General features: G+C 38.4%; 1 protein-coding gene and 1 non-coding gene across 7 annotated transcripts in view; one reads left to right on the forward strand and one right to left on the reverse strand.

Moving 5' to 3' along the window:
* SUCO (SUN domain containing ossification factor) overlaps positions 1 to 20,400 on the reverse strand; it is an 86,166-nt gene extending 65,766 nt beyond the window's left edge. For all 6 annotated transcript variants that reach the window (XR_002314812.2, XM_070474319.1, XM_020899087.2 and 3 more), the window contains exon 1: positions 20,245 to 20,400. Coding sequence is in view for 5 of the 6 variants with exons in the window: in XM_070474319.1 (XP_070330420.1) it covers positions 20,245 to 20,306 (62 nt within the window). In the remaining variant the exon portion in view is untranslated. The remainder of the gene's footprint in view (positions 1 to 20,244) is intronic.
* TRNAC-GCA (transfer RNA cysteine (anticodon GCA)) lies at positions 14,061 to 14,132 on the forward strand. The gene has a single exon. It is a non-coding gene; the product is annotated as a tRNA-Cys (tRNA).
* Positions 20,401 to 20,900: the final 500 nt, after the last annotated feature.

Below are 20,900 nucleotides of genomic sequence, written 5' to 3' on the forward strand. Positions count from 1 at the left end.
TTTACACAATTCAAGGTTATATGGAAGACTTGAAAACCACACACTGAAGCTGCAAAAAAGAAAGCTTTAAAAAAATCAGACAAACTGACTCTAAAGTTTATATAAACAGAATAGTCAAGAAGATTTTAATGTGGGGAAATTAGACATGTAAGAAACCACAATAATTACAATATAGTAGTGAGATGAAAGAGCAAAAGGGAATTCCCAGGGTGACTGCAAAGAGAATTCCGTGGATGACAGATGTACGTACACAGAGGGCAACCGAAACTAAACTGGAGGTCATCAGAAGCTCTGGAAGATTCTTTTGGAGGATGGAATTAACAGCACAACTTAGAGGAGTATCTGAAAATCTCAAGAACAAATCTACATAACTAGCAGACAATTTGTAATTAAAGAGAAAAATAAGAAAACACAAGTCAAATATTAGCCCCATGAAAATGGAAAAGTGGAACAGAAAAAGGAAAAGTAACCATGTTTTACTACATGGCTCAGCTGTATCATTTATAGTCATGAATACTGATCTAATCCAAATTATGACTGAACTATATTACCAAGAGAATCTGATCATTTGCAGTAATATACCTAAAACTGACTTAAAACAATTATTTTAGAGACAAAGAAGTAAACAAAATTCATCAGCTAAAAGATCAAAGTGGTTTCCCTGAAAAGGAAAAATGAGGAAAGAGGGATGAAGGACTGACTTCTTTGCAAAAGCAAATAAACAAAAATCCTTGTAGAGCTATCTGACTTTTTGTTATGAAAACATCATTTTGATAAAAATTAAAATCCAATAAAAGAGCAAAGTACATAATAACATATGCCTATAGTATGCTACTATGTGTGCACATGTATACTAAAGGCACCTGTACGTGCATAAATTTCTCTGAAAGAATTAAAAACAAAAGGGAAAAAAAGCACCACCTTGGTTGCCTCCAGGGTGGAAAACTGAGTGACTGGATAGATGGGTATTTTTCACTTTTTAATACCCTAAGTCTTTTGAATTTTGAGCCATAAGAATATATTACTTATTCAAATTTTCATACAGATATATCATTATTTATTAAAATTTCCTTATTGACAGACTTTTGTATTGATTCTCACATGGGTGTTTGTAGTTGTATTTGTCAGGGTATATATACACATATTTGGGACAGCAAAAAGTTTCAGATATCCAAAACTATGGGTGTTAGAATTTTGGTGATTATGCCCCTTTATTTTTTTCATTCTTTTCTATACTTTCTAAATTTCTAGTATGAGCATATACTAGTTTTATCATCAGTAATTCTGCATGTGTATATGTGTATATATAAATCCCAATATTCACAGTTAGTGTGAAGACAGCCAAAAGACATTAAATCTCCTGAGACTTATTTTTACTATCACATAATCAAATTCCATTATCCAAAGTTAGGAGCTTTCTGGGTGAGATTAGCATTGAAATCTGCAGTTCATGAGGTCGCAAAGAGTCAGACACAACTTGGCAACTGAACAACAACAAGCATATGAATCAGTGGACTCAGTAGACTGTCCTCCCCAATACGAGCGGGCATCACCTACTTTAAGGGACTGATCAGAAGAATTTGCCCTTTTTCCCCTGCCTCACTATCTGAGCTGGGGCGTCTCATGTTCTCTAGCCCTTTTACTGGGATTATATCTTCTGCCTCACTGGTTAATGGGTTTTCAGACTTGATCTGAATTATACCACTGGGTTTCCTCAGTCTCCAGCTTTAAGATAGTAGAACTTCTCAGATTCCATAATCGTGTGACCCAACATCTCACTTTACATATCAAGTGGGTTCTATTTCTTTGAAGAACCCTAGTACACCTGACATTAGTGTGCAATACATTATTAGCTTATCTACCCTATTGATAAAGCTACCCTATAGCTTTATCAATAGCATCACTGTTTACCTCTAATGTATCAGTCCCTATATAAAGACAGATGCTAATTAAAGACAGACCTGCAAAGATATCCTTAATTTTGTGTATAAGAAAATAGACTAAAATAGATAAAAATGATCACCAACTAAGAACTGTCAAGAAATTTTAAATCACCAAAGTAAAATAACACAAACCCACACCAACTACACTGAAGAAGAATGAATCTCTATAATGCAGTCTTTACTGTCAACAAGTTCTCTCAGGTGAATAAGATATGCATGCCCCATCATTAAGAATCAGTGGGTCACATTAAAATAGCTGAGGTCACTTTACTGCATGACTAAATGGATCTGATTCCATACTACTGAAGCAACTTTCAAAAACTGTACTGTGAAAACCCCAAGCCTGATGAAATTACTTTCAAAACTTTTAAGAAATTCAGCACCAGAAATCACATCAAGCAAGATAAATGGCAGTCTGTGAGCCCCTGACACTCTCCCCTCAGACTCTTATTACTATTGATTAAACTGACTGTGAGCCAAGTATATCCTCTTACACTTAAACTCTTTGAGATCAATTTCATATTCCTAACTACTTTAGCCCCTCCCTACATAGCCAAAACCTGCAAACATTAGGTGTTTAATAAATACTTACTAATGAGGGTTCTTAGGGGAACTGTATTGTAGCACACAGCAAGAAAAAAATTCAATCACTTTTCATTCCTCTTCCCATCAGCCCCATTTCCTCCCTTGACCACTACCACTACCTCCCCAACTCAACCACCCATCCACCACACCCTCACACAAAGTCAAAAAATTGTCTCTTGTTGTCACCCCCCCCCCAATGTGGCATGGATTCACCATTCATATGGAAAGGTATTAACTTTTAGAGTAGATGTAATTAAAAGTATTGTAAAATTTGCATTTGAGTGTCATTTAGACTACAAACAGCTAACCACCTTCTAAAGTCTGTAAATTATAAAGCAGAATAATTTGTTTGTTAAAGAGGAAAATATAGGGCACATTACAAAATACTAGAGCAGAAGACTAGAGGTCAGAACTGGTAGGATGCAGGTAAAACAGCAGCAGGAAAACTATCCTGAACTGAATACAAAAGAGCTACTCTTTCAACTCAAGATAAAGGACAGTTTAAATCTAAGGAAAAAAGGAAGACCCTTAAGGACAGAAATCACTGAATAAAAACCAAACCAAAACATTAAAACCAAAAGCTGGTTCTCCAAGGAAAATATTAAAAAGGCAAACCTCTGGAAAAACTGGTAAAGGAGAGTTGGTGATGTGAATTAACAAAATATGTTCTAAAAGCATGAAATAACCACAAGCAAAACCTATTTTTAAAAATTATAAAATATTAACAGCTATACATACTAATATATTTGAAAACTCAGAAGACAAGGATGTTTCTAGAAAAATAAAATTGGGACAAACTATACAAAAATTGGAATTCACTCACAATAATTTAAAATTTTTGAGTGGATTAATCAACACCTTATCTAAAGAAAAGGAAATCCCAATCTTTTTTTCCCCCTACTTTTTATTTGGAAATAATTTCAAGCTTTCAGAAGAAATGCCAACATAGTACAAAGACCAACTGCAAACCCTCTCTACCTATTGTGACCCATTTGTCCCATCATTTGCCATTCTCACAGCAAGTTCATGGCCCTCTCTTTCCCCACTCCATGTAATGTATCTCGAAGTATCTCTGTACACGTTTCCTCAGAATAAGGATATTTTCTTACACAACCACACTACAATTAACAACCTGAGTGTTACATTGACACAATAATCTGTGTCCTCAGTAGTGTCCTTTCAGCATTGCCCCTTCCCCTCCCAACCCTGAGCACAGAATCAAGTCTAAGACCATGTCCTGTGTCTTCAGCCTCCTTTGACCTGGAACACTTCTTGGCCTTTATCTTATGTGGTACTGACACTTTTTTTTTCTCATTTATTTTTATTAGTTGGAGGCTAGTTACTTTACAATATTGTAGTGGTTTTTGTCATGCATTGACATGAATCAGCCATGGATTTACATGTGTTCCCCATCTGAATCCCCCCTCCCGCCTCCCTCCCCATCCCATCCCTCTGGGTGTTCCCAGTGCACCTGCCCTGAGCATTTGTCTCATGCATACAACCTGTGCTGGCGATCTGTTTCACACTTGATAATATACATGTTTTAATGCTATTCTCTCAGGTCGTCCCACCCTTGTCTTCTCCCACAGAGTCCAAAAGTCTGTTCTATACATCTGTGTCTCTTTTTCTGTCTTGCATATAGGGTTATCATTACCATCTTTCTAAATTCCATATATATGCATTAGTATACTGTAATGGTCTTTATCTTTCTGGCTTACTTCACTCTGTATAATGGGCTCCAGTTTTATCGATCTCATTAAAACTGATTCAAATGTATTCTTTTTAATGACTGAGTAATATTCCATTGTGTATATGTACCATAGCTTTCTTAACCATTCATCTGCTGATGGGCATCTAGGTTGCTTCCATGTCCTGGCTATTATAAACAGTGCTGTGATGAACACTGTTCATCAATATTGTTCATCAATATTGTGAAAATGACTACACTACCCAAAGCAATCTATAGATTCAATCAATCCCCATCAAGCTACCAACAGTATTTTTCACAAATCTAGAACAAATAATTTCACAATTTGTATGGAAATACAAAAAAACCTCAAATAGCCAAAGCAATCTTGAGAAAGAAGAATGGAACGGGAGGAACCAACCTGCCTGACTTTAGGCTCTACTACAAAGCCACAGTCATCAAGACAGTATGGTACTGGCACGAAGACAGAAATATAGATCAATGGAACAAAACAGAAAGCCCAGAGATAAACCCACGTACCTATGGACACCTTATCTTTGACAAAGGAGGCAAGAATATACAATGGAAAAAAGACAACCTCTTTAACAAGTGGTGCTGGGAAAACTGGTCAGCCACTTGTAAAAGAATGAAACTGGTACTGACACTTTTGAAGGACAAAATCCTTTTATTTTTAAAATGGTATTTAAAAGGACCATGGTAGGTCCTTTTTTGAGGTTTGCTTTATGTTTCATCATGACCAGATTCAAGTTATATATTCCTGGCAGGAATCCTTCATAAGCAATGTGTCTTTCTCAGGGTACTATCTCCAGAAGCATAGGATATCCATCTGTTTCAGTACTTGCAATTCCACTTTTATGTACTTCTTAAGAGAAATGAAAACTATGTGTACAAAAATGTCCACAGTAGCTTTTATTCCTAATAGCCAAAACCTGGAAGCTGTCCAGATGCTCAACAGAGAATATAAATAAACTGTAGTACATTCATACAATCTATTATACTAGTTCTCACAATAAAGAGTGAATTACTACTAATGAATGAAATAAGATGGATAAATCTTGGAAACATTACACTGAGTGAAAGAAGTCAGACATAGAATAAATTTATTCTTATTAATTAACATATTAATTCTATTTAAATAGGTTTCCAGAAGTAGCAAAACAAATCCATGGTGATAGAAATCAAATTGCCAGTTGCTTCAGGGAATTCTATAGAATGCGACATGAGAAAACATTCTGGAGTGATAGAAACGCTCTGCATCTTGATGGGTGTAAGTTACATGTATGCATTTGTCAAAACTGATCCAACTATACAGCTGACAACATGTGCACTTAACTGTGTATAAATTATTTCAATTTTAAAAATAAGCAAAAAAGCCAATATTTTCCTCCCCAGCAATAAGAAGATATAAAATAAGCCATTAGCAATAACAATTTTTTTAAATAATTTAGAAATTAACCTTAAAAACTATACAACCATTTATAGAGGAAAAAATGTTAACTCTAATAATAACCATAAAATGAAGAGACAACTGAAGATCTAGTATGCTCATGGATGGAGTGCTGTTGACAGCAAAGTAAAAACAGCAATTCTCCCCAAACTGATTCAGCACTCCAATATAATTCTTATCAAAAAACCTGAAGGATCCTTACCATGTAGCACAGGGAACTCTACTCAATACTCTGCAATAATCTATGTGGGAAAAGAAAATGAGAAAGAATATAGATATATGCATATGTATAACTAAATCACTCTGCTGCACACCTGCAACTGACACAACACTATAAATCTACTATAAACTAAAAAAAAAATTTTTTTAAGAAAATCCTGAGAAAAAAGCCTGAAGGATGTTCTAAATATGGAAAAACTGATCTGAGAATAGCTATATTAACAAAAAAAGCAAAGGCAAGTGGTTCACCTTGCCAGATAATTAAGATTTAATCACAAAACCACTCTAATTAGTCTACAGTATTAGGACAGCAAAAGATAAGCAAATGGAACAGAATACTCCCAGATGCATTTGTTGGTATAAAGTCTCTCTTTAGAAGCAGCATACATGCAAAAGGCTCAATAAATACTCAGTGAATAAATGACATCAGCCCTTCCTGAGGCAGCTGCCACACTACTCAGAATTCACATAATGGTGATTCCAGTAACTAAAACAAGTTAGCATTTTTCTAAAAAAAAAGTGCTAGGCAGAAGGAAATAGGAAAAATAATGAGATTAATAGCATTTTACCATTTATGCAAATTTTAATACATATAAACAAAACATCATTTTTGGAAGAAATCAGAAATCTAAGTAAATACATGAAGATTAACTGGAGAAACACATCAAATATACTCCAGGGTAAATGCCCAACATGGGGGGAATAGAAGCGAAAATGAAGATAGAATATAAACGAGTAATGATGTAAAGTGGAGGGGAAAAGGGGGACCTATAAAGAATGTAGCATAAACTGAGCATGACCAATCTGATCCTAAGTATCTGATGTCTCTAGAAGAGAACACAGTCTTTCTTTAATGTGTCAAGCTGTTTACATTAAAATATTAATTTAACTTTTACAAATAAACAAACTTAACCTCAGAAGTTAATTGGTCCAAAGTTACTCAACCAATCTAGATCTCTCTCTCTCCAAAGCCTATCATCTTTCTGTACTGCTACATTTCCCATGTCATATTCTCTAGTCAACAGACAAATGAAAAGAAAGGTGAGAAAATAACATTAATTCATTCTCTTAAGAATTGATCATGTTACTGCAGATACAAATATAAGAACTATCACAAAGGAGGGGCAATGTTTACCCCTTGATTTAGATAACAGCCCCAAGAGACAAAGTTTTGTAGTGTAGTGGCTAGGGCATGGACTTCAGAGTCAAAACTTGTTGTTCGGTTACTTAGGCCTGTCCAACTCTTTGTGACCCCATGGAATGCAGCACTCTAGGCTTCCTTGTTCTTTATTATTTCCCAGAGTTTGTTCAAATTCATGTCCATTGAAATGATGATGCTTTCTAACCATCTCATCCTCTGCCACCCACTTCTTTTCCTTCAGTCTTTCCCAGCATCATACTCTTTTCCGAAGAGTCAGTTCTTCGCATCCAGTAGCCAAAATATTGGAGTTTTAGCAATAGTCCTTCCAATGCATATTCAGGTTTGACTTCCTTTAGGATTTACTAACTTGATCTCCTTGCAGTCCTGGGGACTCAAGAGTCTTCTCTAGCACCACAATTCAAAAGCACTGATTCTTTGGTGCTCAGCCTTCTTTATAAACCAACTCTTACATCCTGGGTTCCCCCTTTTATTATGCAAATTCTCTTGGGCAAACTAATTACAAAAGCCATAAATCTCAATATAAACACTGTAAAACAGGAAAATGAAATAATGCATGTGCAATGCTTCAGTTCAGTTGCTCAGTTGTGTCCGACTCTTTGCAACCTCATGGACTGTAGCACACCAGGCTTCCCAGTCCATCACCAACTCCCGGAGCTTGCTCAAACTCAAATCCACCAAATCAGTCACGCCATCCAACCATCTCATCCTCTGTCGCCCCCTTCTCCCCCTCCCTTCAATCTTTCCCAGCATCAGGGTCTTATTTTTAATGAGTCAGTTCTTCACATCAGGTGGCCAAAGTCAGAATGGAGTTTCAGCATCAGTCCTTCCAATGAATATTCTTTAGGATTGACTGGTTTGATCTTGCAGTCCAAGGGACTCTGAAGAGTCTTCTCCAACACCATAATTCAAAAGCATCAATTCTTCAGGGCTCAGCTTTCTCTGTAGTCCAACTCTCACAAGTATACATGACTAATGGAAAATCCACAGTCTTGACTAGATGAACTTTTGCCGACAAAGTAATGCCTCTGCTTTTTAATATGCTGTCTAGGTTGGTTATAGCTTTTCTTCCAAGAAGCAAGCGTCTTTTAATTTCATGGCTACAGTCACCATTTGCAGTGATTTTTGGAGCCCAAAAAATAAAGTCTGTCACTGTTTCCATTGTTTCCCCATCTATTTGCCATGAAGTGATGGGACCGGATGCCATGATCTTCATTTTTTGGATGTTGAGGTTATGCCAGCTTTTTCACTTTCCTCTTTGATATTCATCAAGAGACTCTTTAGTTCCTCTTTGCTTTCTGCCATTAAGTGGTGTCATCTGCATATCTGAGGTTATTGATATTTCTCCCGGCAATCTTGATTCCAGCTTGCGCTTCATCCAGCCCAGAATTTCACATGATGTATTCTATATATGAGTTAAATAAGCAGAGTGACAATATACAGCCTTGATGTATACTCCTTTCCCAATTTGGAACCAGTCCATTGTTCCATGTCCGGTTTTAACTGTTGTTTCTTGACCTCCATACAGATTTCTCAGGAGACAGTTAAGTTGGCTGGTATTTCCACCTCTTGAAGAATTTTCCAGTTTCTCGTGATCTACAATAAAAGGCTTTAGCGTAGTCAAAGCAGAAGTAGATGTTTTTCTGTAATTCTCTTGCTTTGTCTATGATCCAGTGGATGTTGACAATTTGATCTCTGGTTCCTCTGCCTTTTCTAAATCTAGCTTGAATATCTGAAAGTTCTCAGTTCACATACTGTTGAAGTCTGGCTTTGAGAATTTTGAGCATTACTTTGCTAGCATGAGATGAGTGCAACTGTGTAGTAGTTTGAACATTCTTTGGTATTGTCTTTGTGATTGGAATGAAAACTGACCTTTTCCAATCCTATGGCCACTTCTGAGTTTTCCAGATTTGCTGGCATATTGAGTGCAGCTCTTCCACAGCATCATCTTTTAGGATTTGAAATAGCTCAGCCGGAATTCCATCACCTCCACCAGGTTTGTTCGTAGTGATGCTTCCCAAGGCTCACTTGACTTCGCACTCCAGGATGTCTGCCTCTAAGTGAGTGATCACACCATCATTTTATCTGGGTCATGAAGATCTTTTTTGTACAGTTCTTCAGTGTATTCTTGCCACCTCCTCTTAATATCTTCTGCTTCTGTTAGGTCCATACCGTCCGTTTCTGTCCTTATTTGAGCCCATCTTTGCATGAAATATTCCCTTGGTATCTCTACTTTTCTTGAAGAGATCTCTAGTCTTTCCCATTCTATTGTTTTTCTCTATTTCTTTGTATTGATCGCTGAGGAAGGCTTTCTTATCTCTCCTGGCTATTCTTTGGAACTCTGCATTCAGATGGGTGTATCTTTCCTTTTCTCCTTTGTCTTTCACTTCTCTTTTCTCAGCTATTTGTAAGACCTCCTCAGACAACCATTTTGCCTTTCTGGGTTTCTTTTTCTTGGGGATGGTTTTGATCACTGCCTCTTGTACAAGGTCACGAACCTCCGTCCAGAGTTCTTCAGACACTATATCAAACCTTATCCCTTGAATCTATTTGTTCAATGCTTAGTCTGGCATAGAATATGCATTCAAATGGCAGCAGTTGCTATCAGCTGCTGTCCTGTCATCGTCTTTCATTTATCAAATTCCAAAGTAGTGAAAACAGTTGTTCCTAGGTATCTTGGTTCTAGGACCCTCTTTAGATGCCAAAATCCATGGATGCTCAAGTCCCTTGCAGGAGGCCCTCAGCATCTTAAGAATTCAATCAACCTCAGATAGAAATGGGCTGGATAATTTGAAGCAAATCAACCTCAGATGGAAATGGGTTGGATAATTTGAAGCATACGGGAGGCTACTCCAACCTCTTGCATTCCTTCTGGCTGCCAAACAAATGTATATGAACTCACACCTACCACTCTCCAAATACTTTCTATTTCCGCTCACTAAAGTTAATCAATTACCTCTCTCTTGAAAACAAGGTCCTTTTCTCAATTTTCAAGCTTCTCAGGGTATCTGAGACTTTTATATTTCTGACCTCATTAAACTTCTTTCCCTAGTTTCTTCCTTCTCTTCAGAGCCTTAGTTTGCTTGTCACCTTTCTTTGTTTCTAAGTATCTGCAGCAACTCCATGTTCATTCAAAAGGTTCTGTTTCCTAAATGATCCCCTCTAGGAGAATAGCTCCAGCCAAAGTGTCATCTTTACTGAAGTCTGCATTTAAGTGCCTATATATATCGTCTCCCTTGTTGCTTCCTTTGTGGCTCAGCTGGTAAAGAATCTACCTGCACTGCAGGAGACCTGAGTTTGATCCCTGGGTTGGGAAGATCCCCTGGAGAAGGTAAAGGCTTCCCACTCTAGTATTCTGGCCTGGAGAATTCCATGGACTGTATTGTCCATGGGCCCGCAAAGAGTCAGACATGACTGAGCGACTTTCACTCATACAATGTCTCCACTAGGATATTCTACTCATCTCAACTAAAAGCTCCTTCTCTTTTAAAACTCTCTGCAACTCTTCAAATTCTTTTTTAACACCTCCAATTCCTCTAGTTGCCCAAGTTAAAAGAAAAAAGTTCACTCCTCTCTTTGAACTTTCAGATTCATAATTTTAGACCCTAGAATTTATTTTCTCAACCACAGTCAGCTCCAAGAAAGCAGCTACTTTGTTTTGTCCACCAGAACCCTGCATAGAACACAGCAAACAGAAGCCTCCGTAAACATCTGTTGACACTGAGATAGATGACCGAAAGGCAGTGTTGAAGACCAAGAGCTGGTCAGACGCAAACCAAAACCCAGTTCCTTTGAATCACAGCCCAATGCTGTTTCTACTGCATTGCCAACCTGCCAACCTATCATCAAACCTGATCACTGACTTGCTCAAAACCTCTGTTGAACACACCCTCTTCATTTCTACTGCCAAGTTAAGTCCTTATTATGACAAACTTCAACTATTCCAATTGCTTTTCATTTAGTGATCATCCCTCCAGCCGTTCTTCTCTGAGAAATATCTAATACAATGATGTCAAAATAATAAGTCTCCAAACACCACTTCTCTTGCTGGATCTTCGCTGCCTAACTCCTTGGTTTAACTTACACAACCCATCACAATCTCCAGAAAACATTTGGCCCTCCGCATCCACAGGTTCCAAATCCATTTATACAGAGGGCAAAGTGACCATGCCATTTTACAAAGCAGACTTAAACATCGAGGTGGAGTCCTGGAAGCAATCCCCCCCCCTCCCCCAAATACCAAGGAATGACTTTATTTCCTACTCAGGTTTGTCTGCTTGCTATCATTTCCACTCATATCAAGTACACTGTCTCCTTTACCCATAACTCTTTCTCATTTCTCCTGACAATTAAGTACTATCTGCCCACTGCAGGCAGACAAGCAGAAGCACATACACACGCAAACTAGGGAAAGGCCACTATTCATATTAGTAGCACCAGTATATCTTCTTTCAGTTTGTGAAGCGCCTGCATTCCACTGAAGCAAAGTTTTATGAACCACAGACATCATTTCTCTTAAAACCAAGTCTTACCTGACAACTCCTATCCAGTTTTTCTCTTCAAGCCCCTACTAACCAACTCAGCTTTTTGTACTTTTCACTAATGCTCAAATCAGGTATCTTAGAATGTTAAAAGTGCAAAAGAAAAGTCTCAGAATTCATTTAATTTAGTAGTAACAACTGGAACACACAAAAGAATATTCCAAACTTATCAAACTTCCAAGGTAAGTGGCTTAGGCATTTTTTTTTTTTTAAAGCTTCATGAATGAATAATTCCAATATCCCTTTCTCATTGAGTCAATCCAGTCAACCTCATTTTTTAGATAAGAAAACTGACAAAGAAAAGAAACTTGCCTAAGGCCACCTATCAGCCTACAGGTAGCACAGGGTAGTGGTTAAGAGCACAGGCTCAGATTCAAAGGCTACTTAAATTCCAGCTCATGGCTTACTGATAATTTTGGCAAGTTAGTTAATTTTTCTGTGCCTTTCTTAGTCTCTTTAAAATGTGGTGACTATCTCAAAGAGTTTAATAAAGTCAAAATGAGTTAAGTGTATATAAAGCACTTAGAACAAAAATAAGTACCCAAAAAGCTTCACTGTTAATACAGGAAAGAAAAGATTACAATCAAGCTCTAACTTGGTTTCATGCCATTTTCACTACACCAATATCTTTGTATATTCTGACATCAACTTGCATACTCCTCAGGGCAGAGCTCAAGTCTCCTGCTTCTTTAGCAACCCCCACACACCCAATATACTGTTGGCAACCAAATAATATTTTGAACAAACATATGGATTCCTATATCTGAACTCTGATACCTCAGCCTAGGATCCAACTTCTGCCAAAGTATCCAGGCTGAGTGAATAATAAGAACTTACTAAGAGCAAAGCACTGTTTTAAGCACTTTACACATTTTTTTCCTGTTACTGATTTCAAATACTCCATATAAGAAATACAAAATAGACTTAGTACTTATAAGCTATGTCAATGCTACAAAACATTTTCTAACAAAGTGTTACTTTTATGAAAAATATAAAATAATTTTTAACTGAGTCATTACAAAAACGAAGTCCTAAAAATAAAATCAAATTTTTTCAAAAAACTCAGCATTTATGAAACAAATGTATACCAAAGGACTAACATACTGCAAATACGCAAACGCAATTTTCATTCCCTTGAGACATGTACAATTTTATTTTCTGAAACTACTTAAAATACAGCCTTGAAAACAAAACAGGTGAACATACACCTGACACTGAAGTATAATCTGCAACATGTACATGTTTCCAACAAAGAGTATTTAGTTTCTCACTAACATATTTCAAATATACAAATGTTACCACATAAAGATGACTTGAGAGAATAATAAAGCACTTAAATTTTTGGTAAACTTATCTCTTCCCTTTGATTAAAAAGCACTAGACTATTAGGCATACATGTAGATTCATTTCTCTATTCAGATTGTTGAGAAAAGTGAAAGAAAACCTGAAAGAGTTCATGAATAGCTGAAAAATGAAATAACCAACATTCAAAGGTAAGTTTGGTGCTGACATCTTTTGTTTTTTCCAATGTCTGCCAAGACATTTTCTACTGTCTACTACTTGCATCTATTCCAATACATCTTCAAATGTTTAATAATCTAAAGAGGCTATTATGAAATACATCCAGTTCTTTAAAAAATAATTCCAAAGGATATTATAAGTAAATTATTTACCATTTTTTACTGAAGACAAGTGTTCAGCTTTTACACAAAGACATCATACACCTTCTTTCACAGACTTTTTCCTATTTAGGCAATCTGGTTTCATCTCATTTGTCTGAAGGGAGCTGACACTGTTTTTAACAACCCAAGACCTCTTTTAAGTACCAGACATTTTCTATGGAATGTATATCCCAGACTAAAAATAAACTTTCTTCCCAAGCTTTTTCACATAAAGTTCCAGAAGAAAGTATTTAATTTTTTCTACTGAGATATAATTGACATATAACATTATATTGGTTTCAGGTGTACAATATGATTCAATATTAGTATTTATTGCCATATGATCACCACAAAAGTTTAGCTGACATCCACCATCACTAGTACAAAGGCTGTTTCTTGTGATGAGAATTCTTAAGATCTACTCTCTTATTAGCAACTTTCAAACATACAATACACTATCATTACGTACACTCACCATGCTGAACATTACATTCCCAGAACAAGACAGACATTTTTTTAAAGTCATCAAATAATTTGGAGAAGGGTTATTTTATTATTTTACTTATTTTTAATATTATTTGATTCAGAAAAGCAGATTTAGAGTCTTTAAAAAGTTACAGAAACAAAACATAGTGAAAAAAATCTCCAGATCAAAGACAGAGTTGGAAATTTTCAAAGAAAAATTTTTACCCCAAGGAAATTTCTAATCATTATCTTTAAAAGGAAAAAAAAAATACTGCTTATAAAAATATAAACGAAAAAAAATTAAGTTTCTTATTTTTCTGCTCACTAAAGCTTCCCAGGTGGCTCAGATGGTAAAGCATCTGCCTGCAATGCAGGAGACCTGGGTTCGATCCCTGGGTTGGGAAGAAGGAAATGGTTCTGGAGAAGGAAATGGCAACCCACTCCAGTACTCCTGCTTGGAAAATTCCTCGGATGGAGGAGCCTGGTAGGCTACAGTCCAGGAGTCGCAAAGAGTCGGACACGACTGAGCAACTTCACTTTCCTTTCACTTTATGCATATTAACAAATGAGCAAGAAATCAGCAAAACTGTCAGAGAAAAAGCAAAATAAAGGGTTCAGAGACAAAATTACAAGCCAAGAAATAAACCTCTTAAATCAATGAAAACTAGGTGGCATACCCTCAGAAAAATTACTATTAATACTAAGGCCAAAAACACCAACAAAACAGACTACCCTGAATTAGGTTATCAATCAACTCCCCCCTAGTGTGACTGCACTTCACCGTTCTCAAACCATTTTATGGATGAGAACTGAAGCTCACAGAGGTAACTTGTCCAAGGACACACAGCTAGAGACAAACCATATCTATTATAGAATACAAAGTCTTCCCTTTGAGTTCCTCAAGACCTTTTACACTATTTTTGGTAACTATCTGTCAAATGTATGAAAATCGTCTAAATGTCAGGCTCTTCTTTCATTAGCTCTAAATATGAGCTCCTCCAAGATGATCCTTTTCGGTGCAAAAAAGAAAAAAAGAGATTTTTTTCAGTCTTAAATAAATTAAACCACTCTGGTGGGAGATGCTGATAATGCAATAAGTTAAGCATGTGGTGGGGGGCAGCGATCAAGTATTAAAGGTAATCTCTGTACTTTCTGCTCAATCTTGCTATGAACCTAAAGATGCTCTTTAAAAAAAAGTTAACTTTTATTTAGCTTTACCAAGATTAATATAAGGATTCACACTCCGTCTAAAGGTCAGCCAGTCATAACGGCAGAGACTATACAGTCTGAAAGTCAAGGAAAGAACGGAAGTTCCACAAACAGTAAACCATAAAATATATTTTACTTCCAGCATATTGTGATGCAGTATCATTTACACGTGTCCAATGAAGCAGATGTAGGGATTAACTTATTTAGTTTTAACTAAACTGACTCTCACAACATGGAGAAGTGGCTCTGAAAAAAAATCCCACAAAGATAATAATAAGGCAAGCATAAGCCAACAACAAAATCGCAGGGCTAAGTACAAGCTATTATTCATCCCCATTATGATGTAAAATAATCTAGTCAGTCAATTACACATCTCTCACCAAATTATTACTTTTTAAATAAGTACAAAAAGGTCTGTTAACAAAGTATTAGATTATTTTCTTTCTCACCTTTCTTAATCACCTAATTTGTGTCACTTATTACGTACACTGTTATTAGTATATAAGTATACTAATACCATATTTGCACATTTATAAATCTTATAAACAATTAAGAACATAATAAAGCTACATACACAATGTTTTTCTGATGAGTTCAGTTCAGTCGCTCAGTCGTGTCGGACGCTTGCAACCCCATGAACCGCAGCACACCAGGCCTCCCTGTTCATCACCAACTCCCGGAGTCCACCCAAACCCATGTCCATTGAGTCAGTGACGCCATCCAACCATCTCATCCTCTGTCGTCCCCCTTCTCCTCTTGCCCTCAATCTTTCCCAGCATCAGGGTCTTTTCCAATGACTCAGTTCTCCACAGCAGGTGGCCAAAGTACTGGAGTTTCAGCTTCAACATCAGTCCTTCCAATGAACACCCAGGACTGATCTCCTTTAGGATGGACTGGCTGGATCTCCTTGTAGTCCAAGGGACTCTTAAGAGTCTTCTCCAACACCACATTTCAAAAGCATCAATTCTTCAGGGCTCAGCTTTCTTTATAGTTCAACTCACACATCCATACATGACCACTGGACAAACCATAGCCTTGACTAGACAGACCTTTGTTAACAAAGTAATGTCTCTGCTTTTTAATATGGTTTCCTTCCAAGAAGTAAGCGTCTTTTAATTTCTGATGAGGGGGGGACACAAAAAAATCTGAATATCTACCACTTAAGGTGAGTGGTTTTTTTCCTTTTTAGAATGGTGATCAACAGAATATAAGCAGCCCCTAGAAGCTGAAAAAGTCAAGTAGATTCTTCCCCTTAGTCTCAAGGAACCAGGACTGCTGACACCTTGACTTTAGCCCAGTTAAGACTTATTTTGGACTTTTGAACCCAAAACTGATAATAAATGTATGTTGTTTTAAGTCACTAAATTTTTGGTAACGTGTTACAGCAGCAATAGGAAACTAACAGAGAGGATTCCTGGGACTTGGGGCTTTTACTGCTAAAACCAGGCTAAGTTGGTCACCCTATTTTCAGGTTTTCAATGCCAGTAACAACATCTGGTACCTAACGAGCATGCAAAAAACCTTTGTTTAATGAGTTTATGGTGAAATATATAGATAATGTACCCTTATTATGTTACAAAGATCTACCATATATATTCTCTCTCGTATTATCATCTTAACAACCCTATGAGCTGTGAATGAATTAGTTTTCCCACTTTTAGGATATAAGAAATAAGGTTCGAAGTCACCACAAAACATGTCCAAGGACGCAGATCTACTAAGTGATGGAGCCATAACTACAATATAGGCTTTCTGGCCCATAGTCAAAGGATTACAGCAGTCAGGATCCTATGAATCAGGCAGCCTAGGTTCAAATCCAAGCTCCAGAACTTAATAGCTGCTTTGCCTTAGCCAAGTTACTTCTCTACTTCCTCAACTATAAAATATAAAATTAATTTATCAATAATACACATAGGTTGTTGTGAAGATTAAAGGTGCTGAAGATTAAAGGTGCTAGGTTGCTAAAATGTGCAAAGTACACACCACAGGCTTGACAAAGAGTATCTGACAATAAATAATAGCTATCATAGTTATTCTTGCTGTTAGCTATAATACATTTATGCCTAAAATACTCTGTGCTACTTGATAATCACATAAAAGTATGAAAAAAGGAAAAAAATAGCAACCAGAATGAATAATAAAGATTGGATGGATCTTCTGTGAAAGTAATCTAAGGTCAGGACTCCAGGCTGGAAAGACAAAAGGAGAGGGGAGACATAATCAAGATCTGTAAATATGTGACAATATAAATAAGGTGGTTACAAAATGCAATAATACTGGTAGGATGAGGAGGCTGGAAATTCAGAAACTAGAGTGTTGTAGTATAAACATATAGCACCCAAAAATCTACAAAATGATACAACTTAAAAAAGAATCACAAAATCTTGGAACACTTTATGAATGACAAAGACAAAAATGACTCTTGCAAAACCTGCTGAACCCTACAATGGCATTAGGCTAAAGGAGAATGGAGATATTGAGAAATGACCTAACAGACCAGACTGTAGCAAGGACCAGATCGCCAGGTGAGTCAGGGACTTAATTTCATTATTCCAATTTCCCAAGGAAGAAAAGTCTCTGCCAATCACACCATACACCACTCCTCTTCCTGATCTCATCATGACCCTTCCAAAAAATTCTCAAGCCTTAATATTCTACTTTAATGCCTTCCCACCGCTTCAGTAAAGAGCAATTAAAATCTCTCTGAATTTGGCAGTGCAAACAAATCTCAAAACAAACTAACCCAATTGTTTCTTAAACAAAAGTTTCTTAAATTTTGCATTACTTAAACCCTCAACATCCATTTTTCATTGTGAAAATCAACAAACTTTACAGAACTTTATGACTATTATTTTCAATAGGCCAACTGGTTTTTTTTTCCCTTAACAGGTCATAGCATCATCGACTCAATGGACATGAGTCTGAGCAAATTCCAGGAGACAGTGAAGGACAGAAACCTGATGTGCTGGCAGTCCATGGGGTTGCAAAGAATCGAACACGACTGAGCAACTGAACAAGTCGTGAGCTCATCACTATTTCTCATGAATCAAGTTGAGAAACCATATTGAGATTAGCTTAAGCAAAAGACAGATAGAAATTAAACAAAGTAATAGAAGCACAGTTAATTTAATTCCACAAATGATTTTTAAAACTACACTGAAATGTTTGATTTCACTGCTACCAACCAATTAATTTTTTTTCAATTCCATTTAAGGGTAGAAACTTGCAACTGGTAGATTAGTTAGTCCTGAAGACCACTGTATAGTTAGTATAAACAATACTATTGTATGATAATTATCAACTTGATGAGACACAGTTCAGTTCAGTCGCTCAGTCGAGTCCGACTCTTTGTGACCCCATGAATCGCAGCACTCCAGGCCTCCCTGTCCAACACCAACTCCCGGAGTTTATTCAAACTCATGCCCATCAGGTCGGTGATGCCATCCAGCCATCTCATCCTCTGTCGTCCGCTTCTCCTCCTGCCCCCAATCCCTCCCAGCATCAGGGTCTTTTCCAATGAGTCAACTCTTCCCATGAGGTGGCCAAAGTACTAGAGTTTCAGCTTCAGCATCAGTCCTTCCAATGAACACCCAGGACTGATCTCCTTTAGGATGGACTGGTTGGATCTCCTTGCAGTCCAAGGGACTCTCAAGAGTCTTCTCCACCACCACAATTCAAAAGCATCAATTCTTCGGTGCTCAGCTTTCTTCACAGTCCAACTCTCACAGACTAGATCTTAATTATTTCCACCACAAGAAGGAATGGCTATGTAATACAATAGAGGTGCTTAACTATTGCTACAATGGTAATATTACAATATGTAAATATTTCAAATCAATATGTTCTACAACTGAAATTTATACAATGTTATATATCAGATATATTTCAACTTAGAAAAAAAAATCAGAGATCCTGGTGTGTTTTAAATGTGAATGAAAAGTATAACCTCTTTGCCCTAAACCATTTCAGAAAGTAATGAAGAATAATAACATGATCTAAAGATGGGCAAGATCAGGAAGAAAGAGAAAAGATGCATAACCTACAACTAAACAGCCAACAGAAAGAAGTGGTTATGAATACAGGTTTCCCTCTCTCATGCGCAAATTTAAATTTAAAATGAGGTGAGTGTACTCACTTCCTACAACCACTTTTTGTACCCAACGTGATGCTGGTAAGTATTAAGGTGAGGTAACACTGGTCTTACTAAAGGGTTGAGAGTAAATGTCAGAAAGGTCAAATTTCTTGTTCTCTAAAACGTCTATCAACCTACCACTCAAAATTCTTCAGCCAGGCAAGTGTTTTCTTTTCTTCTTATTTATCTATTATTTTCTGGTAAAACTTCAGTGTCTTTGGAATCCGTTAGACACCCCACACTAATGAAAAAAACTGTCGGTGTTTTGTAGAAATAAGCTAAACAAGAAACTTAGTTTACCTAGATTTTAATGTAACAGTAAGTCACTTTGACAGAAGCATCTGTTCAATCAGCAAACATCACACAACTCTGAAGAAATCCCCTCGGAGTACAGAGGGATTTTTCAAGTGCAATGGTAACGATCCTTTGACTGATAAGCTCTCTCTGCTCCTCCCCAAAAACCCAAATGTGCCAGGGATTAACAGAAACTCCATACTTATTAAACTTATAGACAAAGCCTCTTCTCGCCTTATCCTTCCATTACTAAGGGACATTATCCAAGGCACACTATCAGAAACATCCGTGCACACTACACCTAAGACACACTCTACTGAACAGCTTCTTATCATCTACCCCTTGAAAAAGTGCTTCATAACGCCCCCCAAAGTTTCCAAGAACAGCAACCCCAAGAGTATCCGAGGCAAAGACCAGGAGAGAAAAGGGCCAAGAGAACTACTGTTTGTACATTACTCACCTTCACAAGTCACGTTTTTAAAAACGCCTGTAGGGAACAAGCCACATCCGACACGCTTTCTGCCCTTCGCACGCCATGAAAACAAGTGGCTGGTACTAAGCTCGAACAACTTAGCCAGTCTCTATCTGAACACTACCCAAACACCTCTCCATCGCCAAGGGCCAGGGTAACTGGGTACAAAGGCACCCTGGCGCTTCCTCTGCCACTTAAGACTGTAAATTCCAAAATGCACCATGAAAATCTCCATACAGAGTGCTGCCAGGCCAGTCCGCCGGGAAGTCACGGAATAATGTGTTTGTTGCTTCATAGGCGCCTCGGAGACCCGCACTCCAAAAGCCAGGATGATTTGGGGGTGTGACCTGGGCCGCTCCCTGCCCCGTCTCCCCTCAAGGGAAACTCCCGTGTGGTCGCGGCTACTCACCAGACTAGGGAACACAGAGAGAGGCAGGAGACCAGGGCCAAGGCCCGCCGGTACTTCTTCATCTTCTCCTCCTTCCTCTCCCTGCCAGAAGGCGGCACATCCTCCCGGCAGCTGCCACTGCCGAGGCCAAGATGGAGGAGCCGGAGCAGGAGAGTGAGGATGGGACCGAGAGTCCGAAGGGCTGCGGCGCTGGAGGACCGGTTCCTGAGCGCTGGCTGCCCTCTCCCAGGGGCCCACGGCGGCGCCGACCGGGGCGCTTCACAGGACGACTCCGGGGACCGCCGCTGCTGCCGCGGCCGCCGGCTCGTCCGCGCCCGCCTTCTCCAGCCGCCACCGCCGCTGCCCCCCCATATCCCCCCCGCCCGCCCCGGCTCTCGCTCCGTGCTGCCGGCGACCAACGGCCGCTGCGCACTCGCCTCTCAACAGCCAATCGCCAGCAGAGCCGCGACACCTCACACACCGCTGAGCTGGAAGGAGACGCGTCACCCACGTCCCGCGGCGCTCGCTCCCCCACCAGCCTCCGCGCGGGCCACGCCCCCTCCGACGTCTCTGGCGGCTGAGGCCGAGGGAGGAGGACACAGAGCGGGAGAGCCGAGGTGTCCACTGCCCTGCCCACCTCAAGTCCCGCCCACTTCAGGAAGTCCTAGAGCAGCCTC

Source organism: Odocoileus virginianus, chromosome 11 (assembly GCF_023699985.2).
Source record: "Odocoileus virginianus isolate 20LAN1187 ecotype Illinois chromosome 11, Ovbor_1.2, whole genome shotgun sequence".
Classification (NCBI taxonomy): Eukaryota; Metazoa; Chordata; class Mammalia; order Artiodactyla; family Cervidae; genus Odocoileus; species Odocoileus virginianus.